This window comes from Ambystoma mexicanum, chromosome 10, assembly GCF_040938575.1.
Source record: "Ambystoma mexicanum isolate Mex_15411 chromosome 10, UKY_AmexF1_1, whole genome shotgun sequence".
Classification (NCBI taxonomy): domain Eukaryota; kingdom Metazoa; phylum Chordata; class Amphibia; order Caudata; family Ambystomatidae; genus Ambystoma; species Ambystoma mexicanum.
In genome coordinates this window covers 605310127-605324850 of record NC_090932.1, presented here as the reverse complement: position 1 = coordinate 605324850, position 14724 = coordinate 605310127, and the positions used below count along the sequence as shown (strand labels likewise).

The window sequence follows — 14724 nt, the reverse complement described above, 5'->3', positions numbered from 1 at the left end:
GGGTAGGTTCCTGAATACAGTGGGTGAAGCCTAGTTCTGATTTGGTATTGGCAATGTCAAGGGCTTTGTGGTCTTTGGCATCTTGGAAGCCTAAGTTAAGGCCACCCAGTAGGATGATTTGTGAGTTTGGTGTTGGTGGATAGGAGTGTAGTAATGTCTTCTGCAAATGTGGTCATTGGACCAGTTGGGTCTGTAGATGAAGTGCATGGTAATGGTTTGGGTTGTTGAGATCGGGATCTTAACAGACAAGCTCAGCTGAAGGTAAGTACTGACTAGGTATTGGTCTGAGGCCTAATGAATTTCTAGACATAAATGCGACGCCTCCGCCTTTAGATTGGTTAGAGTTTGTCGCATCTGGTAATTGTGTAGTTAAAGATGGCGAGTGACCGGGTTGGTCCTGCTGCAGCGTGTAGCCAGGTCTATGTAATGGCTAAGAAGTCAAGATCTTGGGTTGTGATAAGGTCTGCAATATCTATTGCATGTGCTGGGAGTGACCAGGAAGTACTCCAGGAAAAGGTTATCACTAATCCGCATAGCTCCAACGTAGGCAAGCACATGTGGTATCCTTATCTTCTACCCTTGTTGGTTCAACTGCCAATCTGTTTCATCCAGTACCCAACCTTTTAACCCAACAATTCAGCAGTTCATTTACCCCAATCCACGAACTAAGAACTTGGCACCATTACTGTAGTCGGTTTGGTCATCTAAACCTGCCTCAATTATGAATGGACATACTTTGACAAAATGGCTACTGTCCTGCTGGAGTACAGGGATAATTAGTGTCTAAACTGCCTACTCTGCCCCACACTACTTCTGAACAGTGATCACAATAGAAGCTGAAACAGGCACTGCCCACCAGGTATAGCTCCTTTGTCTCTTTGGGTAGAGCAGGTTGAGGGCAGGCTATATCTACGGCAGGGATGTGGTGATTGCAGTTGCAACCCAAACACTGTAGGTACAATAGTAAAATAGTAAAAAAATATTTAACTTTGGTTGCAAAAAGAGGATCTGAATGGCAGGGCCTCTTCATAGTACCTTTTTATTCTTGTCTTTGACCGCTCAATAGCCTTGAGCTGGGCTTAATTTATTTTTGCCGTTGCTGAGCCAGCATCCAGATAATGGAGTTGATTCACTTGCACTGGTGGTCTGCGACGGTGCAGGCTCCCCATAGGTCGTGTTGGCATCCAAGACTGCGAGTTCGATGGCTTCCAGCAGCTGTCTGAGCTCTAGTCAATTGCTCCAAAGATGTCTAGACTGCAGTCAAGTTGAAACGAGTCTGTTGCTTCAGTGGGTTGAGCCGGCACTGGATGGCTTGAATTCCAGCAAGAGGTTTGCATAGAGTGCCAAAAGCAGCACTGCATGTGCTGTGGCAGCTCAAAGGTGTGTGGCACATTCGACCCAGTTCGAAGATCAGACCAAATAGGATTCCTGCTGTTTCTGGGTTGCTGGAAGTCTTACTTCAGGGACTCCAGGACAAGGGGGCCCTTCTGTTCTGTAATCCCGATCCAATGAAGTTTGGCTAGCACCTACAGGTAATCCTTAGTTTTCAGTGAGTAATGTCCTGGATCCAGTGCAGCCAGCAGGGAGTACTTGGTCCAACAGCAGGTCCCTCGTACTGTTCCCAAAGGATAGTTGGGGGACAGAGCTTGCTGCTGATTCCTTCTGCCGTTACCTCTGTTGCAGAGGACTTTGAAGTAGCCAGTAGGTCCTGTGAAACCACCTTGTCCTTGCCTTAGGTCCAGAGAGTAATCAAAGGAGAGGATTTCATCTCCCTATAAAGGAAAAATACCAAAGGGGATTGTTCCAAAGAAAGCCTGTTGTAAGGGTTGCAATCCGGGTTGTTGAAACAAGTGCCCTTTGCCTTCTGACATCCTACCCAGAATGCCTGGTTCGGCAGAAAATGGGGAGGAAGGGGGCGTGAAGTGATACAACTCTAATGGATAATAAAACAGTGGAACCATTCTCTCAGACCACTTCTCGCTTCTGGCTACTGTAACTATGCCCCCCGACTTTAAATGGACTACAGTGATCAGCAACCCAGTGTGAGCGTTACTTTGGTATGGCAGTGTTGCCTTTTTAAGCACTGGTTCCCAGGAGACCACCTGGGGAGGTTATTGTGCATTGAGGGGAGGGATGGTGTTGCTCTACTTGCTCTGGGTTCAGAGGCTGAATTCTGGTAATTGTTACAAATAGCTAAGGAGACAGTCTGACCAGATATCAACTTATATCAGTCCTGTCCTACCTGGGCCCTGCTAACAGAGCCAACACTAATTTGATATTAAATTGCTCTCTGTACAATTGTGTACTCGGAGCAATCACCATTTCACGATCAGATGTGGCATATATTTAAAAATGTTCATGCCACCAGAATGTCTAAGGCAATTATTAAATTTGAATGCAGAAGATTAAAAACCACCTCTGCCTGCAAGTACTGGAATGTTGCATTTCAGCAGCATCCAGGAATTCACAAGTGATTTTTTGAACCTGCCCTGTGCCACTGAAAATATGATGCTGAGGTTGCCATGAGGCTGTCTCAGCAAAGATGCGTTTGTATACTATAATTTTGGCATGGAGCATTCATTTAAGCAGGCCTGATTTTTAGACTTTAATTTCAGAAAAAGAATTGCCTCCGTCGTCATCTATCAATAAAAAAAAAAAATGTCAGGCTATTTTGCCTTCACAAAATGGCATACTGTCACACATTATACGTGAGGCCAGGAAACAAGGCACTGCAATGTTAATGTTAGCGGTTTGTAATATGGTGCACAAAGAAACACATCAACCTAATTGATCGTTCTGAAGTGGATATGGTTACCTATTTCCCGTTACCCATTTCATGTACCGTGTTTGACAGTTATCTCAGTAAAATTCCCCAATTAGTAGCATACACTACCTTGCATTAAGACATGTCTACGCAGACCGTGCCAATGGTCAAAGCTTTAATTGTTTAGTTTCCCTTCAGTACCTCACAAAGTAGCTTTCGTCATTGCAATCACATTAATAGGGTAAGCAAACTTCAAGCATACTCTGTGCAAAAAACATTTTGCCAAAATTCACGAACATAAAGTTGTAGTCGGAACTCCACTGTTTTTCTCGGAAGTTCATTTCCAAATGTTATGCTGATCAATCGAATTGCCCATTTCTGTTTCGATCCCAAAAGAGGAGAGAAGGCACTTCACACACTTGAAGTGCGCGTTATGGTAGTGTGCGTCTTGACAAAACAAAATCACTGTTATAGCAATAATTTATTTTTTGCAAAAGCAAGGCAGTGGTGTCCAAACACTAAATCTACCATTGTAATCTAGATTGCCGGCTGTAGTCAACAGTTCTTCACATTGACACACACACACACACCTTCTTTTTCACGACTAAAGCTCACTCAAGGAGCACAGGGAAACTTTAGCTTTCATTGTAAATGTCCCATTGGGCTCTATTTGCAAGGTACCTACTTTCTGTGCACACTGTCGCAAACACTTTATTCAAGTTACTCAACGTAGTGACTAGAGCACTCATAGTGCATAGTCCCCTTTACTCCATCCTTGTGGGGCATCCTCCAACAAGGGAATTGTACCGGAACCGTAGGCAGCAGAAAATTGACCATCCCCTTTAAATGTAGTATAGCTCACGGCCTCAGCCGTGGGAAGGCCCCACCCTCCAAAGCCTCACCTCAGTTCCCTTTGAACATATCGGCCACTTAGATACCTGGCTACAGTGAATACATATTAGCCCTTGGCAGACTAGCGGGGGAAGGTGGGTGGGACGTATGGAGGAAAGGGCACTATGGACTACGAGTACTCTAGTCACTACAGTGAGTAACTTTATTCATTCTTCCCGTCCCCTTTCCTCCATCCTTGTGGGTGATTCCACCGAACAAGAAGCATAGGTTGAAGCTGTGATAACCTGCCTCATATCTAGGACAAAGCAAAAAGGTTCTTCAGAACCGCCAGACCAAATTCTGCATCGCGTCTGGAGCTGGTGTCCAGTGAGTAGTGCTTACAGAAGGCCTACGGAGTGGCCCAGGTAACTGCCTTGCTGATGAGATTCCAAGAAGCATGTCTTTGAAACGGGACATCCGTGGCCTTGGCTCTTAATGCATGAGCATGAATCCTCTCAGGAACAGGTTTGCTCATGGCCGTCTATGCCTCAGAAATTGCCGGAACCATCCCAACGCGCACCTTAGATGTCTGAGAGCTGGGGGGAGGAACCCCCGAAAAGTCAGACTAGCTCAGGTCTTGTCTGAAGGATAAAACTTGAGGACCCTCTTTAGGTCCAAGGAATGCCGGGCCCCCTCTGCCTAAGACTGCGGGTTCAGGAAGAACACTGTAAGGCAGATATCTTGATATAGAAGAAATGGAGAAACCACCTTGGGCAGGAAATTTGGTTGAGTGCGCAAGATGACCTTGTTGTAAAACATGGTGAAGGGCTCGCACGAAGACAGCGCCTGCAGCTCACTAACCCTGCGTGCAGAGGTGAGAGCCACTAACTAAAGTCTTTAGCGTCACCAAGCGGATGTCCACAGAGGCCATCGGCTCTTAAGGCCTGCATGGCTGTTGTGTAAGATTGTGTGTAGTACCCTTTGGGAGACTACAGCAACCTTGTCCTCCTGGCCATAGGAAACCCAACCTTTGGTATAAGTCTGTACTACACAGGTTGGTAGTGTGGCTGAGCAGCCAGGCTTATCTCAAGAGGGATCAATGTGAGCTGTAAGGTTGTAACACAGTTTCACAGTGACAGTTATTCAAATAAACACTTATACTCAAGGTTTCTTGATTAAACAATTATTAATTGAACAGTCAGTTATATAAGCCTTCTTCAGAAGGGAACAAAACATGTAACACGTATAGTACACTTCAAAACACATTGCTTTTCTAAATTACATGATACCCATTGGTGATGGCACACAGACACTTCCTACACCCTCAGGTGACTTAAATAGGTAAGATTCTGTGGACATTGATTTATCACTGGTACATTTAGAGCAATACTGAGTTTGGGTGTAAATGATTAGCTATGGGAATAAAGCAAATGTTAACACATAATTCATGAACTGGTAAGAACTTTTAAAACCCTCCAATGCAAAGTTAACCCTTTTCCTGGAGGAAAGGCAACAGCACAAAGTCAGAGGTAGATGAGTTTCTCAGGGAGCCAGGACAGTCCATGTTAGTTGAGCAAAGTCTAGGAGAGCTGAAGATCTTCTTACAGGTAAGTAAAAGTCTTGCACAATGGTTTCAGAAATGTTTTTAGAAATAATAATCACTTGAAAGGCCACAAGCTGGGAGGCTTGTGAGGTACAAAGCTGCAAGCAACTTTGCAGTGGCATCCAAGACAAGTCTCAACTGAGAACAAGTAATGCTACCCAACAAGAGTTAAGTCCTCTTAGGTTTACAGTACCTTTGGTTAGAAGAAATGGTTCCAGGTGGCTTCTGCTCCTGTGTAGCTCTGCATATCCCGTTGTTCCTGGTCCTCATTCGTGGGGACAAGAGGGAGTATGTCTGTCTGCACTACAATGGGAAGGTTGGCGGCTGCAAAGTTCAAACTTCAATTCAGAGGCACTTTGCGGTTTCAGCTCCTTGCGTCTCAGCAAATAGCACCACTGCGGTCTCTTGGATACCACTCTAGACTTTCTTCGCATCTGGGGTCCAGGACTCTGTTGAGGTGGCTCAGGCTTGGTCAGTCCTGCTTCATGGAAGTCCAGAGGATCTTCCTGGAGTTCGGGTCTGACTTAAAAGCGATGCACTCGATCTGGTGTTCCTCGCCCTGGCACTTCGGTTCCTGCAGCAGCAATGGAAGTTCAGCCAGCTCAGAGAGGATGTTCAGACGAGTTCACTTTGGGGTTGATTGGTCCCACCAACCCAAGGGGAGAAGTCGTCCTTACAGGGCTTCTCTAGTCGAGGCGAATTGAGAGCTTCAGCCCAGCAGCAGGGCTTCACCGGGCAAACCAACGGTCCAGGAGTTGCAGCAGTCCTCTCTTCCAAGTTGTTCTTCCTGTTCCTTTGTCCAGTGGTCGGCTCTGCCTTCCAAACCAAAAAGCCTTGTCTTTTATGCAGGTTCCTCCCATTCATTCCAGCCTAGCTGTCAATCACACAGCAGGGTGGCTGTCCCCCCAAGGACAGCCCTCCAGCCATTCACCCTTGGGTGCATTCCTGTAACCAAGGAGGCTAAGCACAGGGAGTTTCGGGCACCTCATTCACTTCCTACCCCTACTAGACACGCTGGAGCCAGAGGCGGGCTTCACTCATAAATCTCGCCAAAGACAAAACTAACAAAGGGACCAAACCCGGTTTGGTGTGCGGAGTAAATCTCAAGAAGGATCTTTCCAACAAGTAATGGCAAAAAAATAAGACGGTGCCATTTTGACAAAATGGGCACCCATAGGTGCCTTACTGGAGCTCTGCTTGCAGCCCATGGTAAAAACACACAATGGTATTAGGAAGTAAACCACTGCCACCAGCCATTAATTGTAAAACGGGTAACATGAAAATGTTTCATGAGGAAGTAGACAAGGGGGGATACTAAGTAACCCCCTACAGCAGCCTATGATAAGACAGTGTGTGCTGGGTCTAGAAAGTTACAAAATGGAAGTAAAGTCAATTTCACTTCACTGCTTTGTAAACCGTAGTTTCACCAAGAGAACGTATTTAAACCTTTGGGAAATCTAAGACTTCCCTGTATCACTGCACTGAAGGTGCTTTGTGTCACAATGTAAAGATGCCTATGGGGTTTGTCAGACTCCAAAGTCAAAAGAAACAGAGTCCAAATCAAAATACATGAGAGAGTGGGGAAAAAGGTCTCACTCTCTCTAGGTTAGAAAATCAAAGTCCTAAAGTCCAGCGAAAAGAGCTGTGGGCCACTAAGGTAGAAGGTAATTGGCACCTTTCTGAGAATTCTCCCTAATACCGGCAAAGCTGCCAGAACCACATTGAGGTTACAGACCGGATGTGGCCTCTGCAACGGAGGAAAAAGCCTAGATAACCCCTTAAGGTGGGCCTTAACCACCGGGTTGACTGCCGAAAACACATGCTTGGGGGAATTCTTGTAAGCCCCGATGGTCACCAAATGCATGCAGCAAGTGATGACCTTGGGCCTAGCACGCTATAAATGCTAAAATTAAATAAAACCATGCCTTCATTTTATAATAAAGGGCCATTGCAATGAAATGCAAGAAAGCTGTCTGCAAAACATCTGGAATACTTTATATGCTGACAGTATATCACAACCTCTGGAATTAAACTATTGGGAAACAATTTAAGTTTTTTTCCTTTGAAAGTTCTAGACCTAATGCATCATTTGGGTGCCATACTACCGCACTATTTGTGCCAAAACTTCACGGCTAACCTTGACAGGAGAAGTGCGTTTTACAGTAAATTGGTTACGGACTTGCGCTGTACATGGTTGCTCCAGACACAAACTTGTTGCTATGCCAGTTTGTAATGTTCAGCAAACCATGTTACAGTATACAAAGGTAGGATAAGTTTATGAAGTACCCTACTTTTGTGGTAAAAAAAGAAGCTAGCCGCTGAGTGCAACAAAAGGAGTACTAAACTAGCACAGATACTTTTGTTGAGTGAGAGACTCACATTTTTTTCTTAGAATTGCCTCTGTCTGAAACATTGGTGCAGGTGTCATTTAGCATATAGTATTATGACCATCCATTGGGCATCACATCGTGATAGCTTCTGAACTGGTTTTCCAGACTTGGCAGAAGGTTGTTTTCATTCTCTTTACATGTAAAAAATAAAAATTGAAAAGTTGGGACTCCTGCTCGTATTAACTTTAGCAGATTTCTTTCATGCAATTGAAACTACGTTAATTTTCAGCTTTGTAACTTTGGTATATTAGAAATTGTTCTTATGGTGATGTAAAACTATGATGTGCATTTGAGTTACTGCTTTCTCCATAACCATTGCATTTACGAAATGAAAAAGTTAAATGTGAAGTTTTATGTTGTCTTTGGAGTTTACAACATTAAATGGATTTTAGGACTGAGTATAGCATTTTTGATTCCATAATGATACTTTGTTGTGATCACCTGTAATGTATTTTTTCAGACTGAATGTGGCTGCCAATTCACTTCCAAACTAGAAGGAATGTTCAGAGACATGAGTATCTCAAACACCACAATGGATGAATTTAGACAACATCTGCAAACTACTGGGGTAAATAATCTTTTAGTATATGTATTGTCTTGTCATAAAGGAATGAGTTATTTTACCAGTTATTTCAATCATTTTAAGTCTATAGTGCATGCTGGTTCTAAGTCATTTCATGGGCGGTTTTATTTTCGCACCATTTTTACTGCCGATTTTCTACTACAAAAACTAATCTAATTTTGTTTTTGTTAGGGGCTTACCCCTTCCCACCTCTTTACGATCTAGTCCCCACATCCTCCTACACCATATATCCCTTTACCCAGACCCTCACCATATTTTTCCATGGGTTAAATAATCGGCTGTAAAAACTGCTGCGAATTAAAACAGGCTGATGAATGGACGTCGTACCGTAAAAGACAGCCACACATCATACAAGTTCAAAGTAAAACATATTTTTACAGTTGCATTTTTGGGCATATACAGTGTATATTTTCTATGTTCCTCTAGCAAAGACAATATTTGGAATAATTGGTTCATATTAAATTCTCATAAAAAGATGTTAGATGACGTAAAATCGAAATAGTGACTGAACAGCAGAAAAGACAAGTGCTTGAAGATGTTAACTTTACATCAGATGGTTTCATCTCTGCATGTTAGCAACTTTCCATGCCACATATGTCTGAAAGACACCTATTTGCATGCCCTTTTCTGGCACCCAACATGTCCTTTATGAGGTTTCTGACTCGAGGAAACATTACTAGTACAAGATGCTTCTCATTGGACTCTGCATAATTACCCACATCTTCACCAAGGTAGAGCCCTCTTCTCTTCGTGGCAAGCCATGCACAGCTACTCTTAACTAGAAGACGGTTCACCTGTGCAGCTTTGTTGCAGAAGCTTGTGTCGCTTGTTAGGGAGAATTTTCATTTCTCCAGCAATGGGGTCTGGCATGGAGTCGCATGCTCATGAATATTTCCCTTCGTCTGGCTGGGAATCCTCAGTAAAGATAAAATCTGTTTGATTTCTGAACTGTCTTTCTCCTAACAACCAATCACTGGTCTCTGGGTCATACTGCCCCAGCCAATGACTGCCCTCTACCTAAGCCCCTCCTCAAACAGCCATCTTCAGATTTTTACCGCACGTTCAAGTGTTGGGAGTCCTTGTGCTTAGCTCTCGATCTTTTACTGCGTTTTGTGCTTTTTCTAAGAGTTTAACTTGATTTTTTCAGTCAATTGAGCCTTGCGCTTCATCGATCCACCTTCCGATTAACGGGACCCATTTTTCGGATTCTTCAACGCCTCTCAAGGGTGAATTTTGACGAGTTTACTTCGTGGAGGATTCCAGAAGCTTCTTCAAGGCCTACGCCGCGTGGTCATGACGGATGAGAAGGACTCAATGCCCCTTTTCAAGGTTTGCCCTGGCTGCAGTTTACGGAATGTCTTTTTTTGGACGACGGACATTCTCTGTGCCTTTACTGCCTGCACTCCGACCCGACGTACGTGGGGGATGACTGTGCGTCTTGTCTGGAGATGGTGCCCCATACCCTGAACGGTAAGAGCAGGAGTCTCAAGGAGTGGCTGCAGGCCAAGGCCCTTGCTCTGGCTGAGTCCCAGCAGCATGCCTCACCTGCCCAGAAGAAAGTTGAGCGGTCTTCTCAGACCTTTGAGTGCTCCCTCAAACAAAAGTCTAAGGACCGCAAGTCCACTGTCACCAGGAGCGCCTTTGCGATGGGCTCCTCGGCGGCCAGGGCAAGTACGGTTTCTCCGGCAGCTTTGATCACAAGCCAACGCTCAGGATCTTCGAAGAAGTAGTCGGACCATCCGGGCAAACTCTTGGAGAATACCCAGACAGGCCCCCTGGAGAAGGCCAAGGGGGGGAGCAGGGCTCAGACCCTCCCCCTACGCCGTGGGCTCGACCAAGGCCGTGAAGGCCCAGGTACATCTGTCAAAGACCCAATCTTCCATTGAAGGAGTGGTGGCGTCCCTCGCGAAGGCTGCCATGGTGGATCCATAGGGCACGGCCCGTAAGGCGAGAGTATGCCTGCTAGGAGGGAGTCCTCTTTTCAGCCCATCGAAAAGACGGTGGAGAAGATGCCTATCATTATGCCAAACTCGTCCCCCCCTTGGTCACTGAGAAGGGGGGGGGGCACAGACATCTCCTCAGACGAGGAGCTTACCAACATCCTGTCCTTCCAGGAGGAATGATGCGTCGAGCAGGCCCTTCAACGAGGATCCCGACGAGGGCGATGATGGTGACAAGCAGACCGACGAGCAGCAGGGCGCAGAGGCCCTGGAGGACCAGCCTAGGCCGCAATTGTCTTCTCCTCCGACACCACAGCCACCTGGCAATATCTCGGTGGACATCCTCACTGCCTTGCATACTCTATGCTCGGAAATCCGGACGAGCATGCCTCTTGCACCGACGGCCCCTCCCGCGGCGCCGGTACCATCAGGGGAACCACCAGTCAAGAAGAGGAAAGTTCACCCCCGCCTCCTTGCCACCTCACCGCTCACCCCCCACCCCAGCCCCCGGTACTCCCTCCACTACCCCAACCCCCCTTCCCCCCGCCCCCCCCCCCCCCGAGGTATGAGACAGATCCTGACACAGCAATGGCTGGTACGGACGACGGCGTATTGAGAGATCTCCTGTCTCCTCCTCACAGATCTTCACCACCCAACGAGATGGGCTCGTTCCATGCCATGATCTCCAGGGCCTCGAGCTATTCCGGCTTGTCCCTGAGGAGAAGAAGAGAGGGTTTCATATACCAGTGCCGCAAGGTGAAGAGGAAGACCATCCTTTTGATCCTGCTATTACATTTGGGATGAGGGGTGTCCCTCATGAAGAACCCTTCCTCGGCCCCGGCGAAGAGGGACCATTATGAGAAGAAGTACAGGGTGCCCGACTCTGCGCCCAAGTGCTTGCGGTCCCAACCGTCTCCGGACTCTGGTTTCGGCAGCAGCCAAGAAGTCGTCTTCGGGCTCCTCCTCCTCGGCGGTCCCTCTCCCCCAGACAGTGAGGGGAAGAATTTGGATGCCATGGGCGAAGAGTTATCACGTCGGCAGCGACTACCATCAAGGCCGCTCTCGCCATTGTGGCACATTACGACCGGGAGCTTTGGTTCAAGATCGCTCCCATCCTGGACTTCCTTCCCAACGAGAAGAGGGCGAAAGCTTTGGAGATTCTACAGGAAGGTGAGGTGGCATCGGACCACGCCATTACGGTGGCCACTGGTTCCCTTTCCAGGTGGCCGTCCAGCTGCATCACCCTTTGTCACCGATTGGCAAACCGACCGTTGCCTGACCGTCCGAGAGACCATTCGACCAGAGCGATTGCTAAAGCTACGGCGTTCCTTTCTGGTGTGCCCCTGCTTGACATCTGCAGGGCTGCTATGTGGAGGTCGACGCACACCTTAATTCCACTGCGTCGACGGGGATTCCAAGGAAGAGTGCAGAGTCGGCCAAACAGTGCTGCGCAACCTGTTCGCTTGAAGGTGAGCCTGGTGAGGAGGTAAGAGATGCTTAATGTTGAGCTTTGCCACCTCCTGTGGTTGTGCATGTGTACTGCTATGTATTCTTTATTCATTAGCATGTGAATCCATGCCAGACCACATGCTGGAGAAGGAACAAGTTACTTCCCTGTAACTGTTGTTCTCCAGCATGGGTCTGGCATGGATTCACATGCGAACCCTCCCGCCTACCCCTCTACGGCTCTTCTCTTGGTCCTACTGCCACTTTACATGCTACCAAATCAGAAGATGGCTGCCAGAGGAAGGGCTTAGGTAGAGGGCAGTCATTGGCTGGGGGCAGTATGACCCAGAGACCAGTGATTGGTTGTTGGGAGAAAGACTGTTCAGAAGTGAAACAAACAGATTTTCTTCTTTACCGAGGATTCCCAGCCTGACGGGGAATATTCATGAGCATGCGAATCCATGCCAGACCCATGCTGGAGTACAGTTACAGGTAAGTAACTTGTTCCTTCTGTGCTAATTTCCTCCCACCTTCAAGACCCCAAGCTCTTTTGCTGGATTTAGGACTTTTAAATTTTGACTCCAGAGTGTATGGGACCTTTTTCTCACGCTCATGTTTTCTTTTCCCTGATTAGGATTTTGTTTTCACTGTTTTTGGAGTCTGACAAAATCCAATGGCATCTGCTTTTTGTATAGTGACGCACTGCACTTTCAGTGCAGTGTCACAGAGAAGTCCTTTGGATTTCTCTTAAGGTTTAAATACCTTTTCTTGAGTGAACTACCGTTCCCAAGAATAGTAAGGTGAAATTGATCTTACCTTTTTTCCTTTGTAGGTCCAGCACACACCATCTTAAGTGGAGTGTTGGGGGGGGGGGGGGGGAGAGGGGGGGTGTTACTTAGTAGGCCCTTATCCTGCTTTTTTGTTACCCTCGCTACTAAGTGGCTGGTGGCAGTGGTTTCATTTTTTGTACCAGTGTGCTTTTATACCGCAGACTGAACACTCAGCTGCAGTACAGCACCCATGGGTGTCCATTTAGTCAAAATGGCCCGTTGTCTTCTTTTTTCACCATTTTCTGTTTGTGATGTTTTTCTTGGCTTTTAAACTCTGCGTTGAGACAGATTTGAGCCTTTGTGTGTTTTGCCTTTGGAGGGCTTCAGCCCTGAAACCCGCAACTGGCTCCACTGCGTCTGGAAGGGCAGGAAGTGTGAGAGGTTCCCGAAATTCCCCTGTCCTTTGTCTCTAGGAGTGCCTGAAAGAAACCAGTCTCTATTGGCCACCTGGCTGTCTTGAAAGGACAGCCACCCTGCGATGTGACTAAAAGCCTAGGCTGTGCATGAATTGGAAAACGTGCTTAAAAGGCGAGGGTTTTGGGATGAGGCAGAGTCGACCACTGAAAGAAACATCGGAAGCAGAAATAGTGAAGAGAAGCCCACTGCAACTTCCAGGACCTCAAAGAATACCTGCCTTTGTGCTGAACTCCTTTTTCACCTCGACAGAAGCTCCGGCAGGAACAAACCCCGAGACACTCTACTTTGGCGCAATCCCCGGCTTGCTGCGCCTCTCCGTTGCTGCAGAAGCCCAATGCCCTGGGCTAGACCCCTGTGTCCATAACCAAGTGCAACGTCTGCCGCAGAACGAATCCAGACAAAAGCTCCAGGCGCCTCCCAAGAACACTCCAGAAGCAGGAAATCCCAACCGTTTCCTCACCCAAGTCCAGGACCGAGGGAGCAAAGAAAGTCCAACCGGAGATATTCTATCTGCATCAGTGCTGTTTGCGAAGCGCTGAAACCGCAAAGTGCTGCTGAATTGAAGAGTCCGTAGCTGCTGAAGTCCTTGAGTACTGCCGCAGTAGCCCTCCAGACATCCACCGTCTTTTCCCCACGACTGAGGCTCAGAAACTGGGCCCTGCTCGGCTGTAGCAAGACATCTAGCTGGACCACGTCTTCAAACCAGAAGGTACTTTTTTGGGCTTGGGGTACTTAACTTCTCACCTGAAGTCGTACTTTCTCACTTGAGAATTGCAGTTGCTTAACTTTTCGAGTTGACTTCAACTCTCCTTTACACAGGCGTAAGAGCTTGTGTACCGTCAGTGATTTTTGTTGAACTATCTGACTTGTGAAATACTTTTATCCAAGAAGTGCATCAGAACTATAGACTGTCCAATTGACTTCGGCACCTTCCTGAATCCATTGCTTGTCTCTCAGAGGTTGTAATTTGTTGAACACGTTTACTACTGGGAAAGCTTTACCTAGATTTCATTGGAGGATTTCACCTGGCTTACTTGTATATAAAGTATGTTCTACCCTTTCTATTTTTATTTAACCCTTCCTTCCTGAAACGTAAAAAGTATATTTGTGTTATATATAAATGCAATACTATGCTTGCTATTGAAGTCACTCCAAGGTGTAGGAGAAATGTATTTGCATATCCAAAGAGTATTCACCAACTTTGACTGTTGAAAATGTATTCCAAAGTTTGCGTGACTGTTACAAACAATTGCCTTTTTAAAGAAGTTTAACTTAAACTTGATGTGTGTATAAATATATTTCGAATGGATGGTGTCCACCAACGTATTCCTCATCTTGGATGCATTACATCCAGGTTTAGCTGCTTCTGATTTTTTTTCGGCAGAGGGCGCTGTGTGCCGATGTCGAGTCGATGGTCCCTCGAAGGCCTCCGTCGAGGGTGACGTCATCGGGTATATAAGTAGCACGCGCGGCACCCGTTGGCCTCAGTTCTGTTTGTCCGCGGTGCATGTTGCTTCGGGAACTCGGCGCTCCTCGAGTTCTGTGAAACACAGTAAATAGAGAAGAATATTCAATATGTCCTCGTCATCAACTCCGACTACGACCCCGCGATCAGGTTTCAAAAAGTGTCAATCTTGCAGTTCAAAAATGTCCATCACGAACCCGCATCGAGAATCTCTGTGGTGTCTCGGAGAAGGCCACGATATGGAGGCCTGTACGAAGTGTCAGGCGATGACGGGGAAGGCCTTGTGAGAAAGGAAGGGAAAACTGCAGGTTGGTCGTAAATCCGACCGGAAAGCCTCTAGCGTCGAGTCGAGGTCCCGTGAGGAGAAGTCACCTCGACACGAAAAGCATCAGTCTAGGTCCCGAAGCGATTCCCATCGCTCTTCGTCTTCGACGGAAAAATCCAAGAAAAGACAC

At 46.8% G+C, this 14724-nt stretch overlaps 1 protein-coding gene across 1 annotated transcript in view; it reads left to right on the top strand.

Annotated features, from left to right (window-relative positions):
* The window catches only part of CUL3 (cullin 3), a 1420631-nt gene that overhangs the window by 699076 nt on the left and 706831 nt on the right, over positions 1-14724 (top strand). The window contains exon 10 of the mRNA XM_069618172.1: positions 8049-8156. Within this exon, the coding sequence (XP_069474273.1) occupies positions 8049-8156 (108 nt within the window). The remainder of the gene's footprint in view (positions 1-8048; positions 8157-14724) is intronic.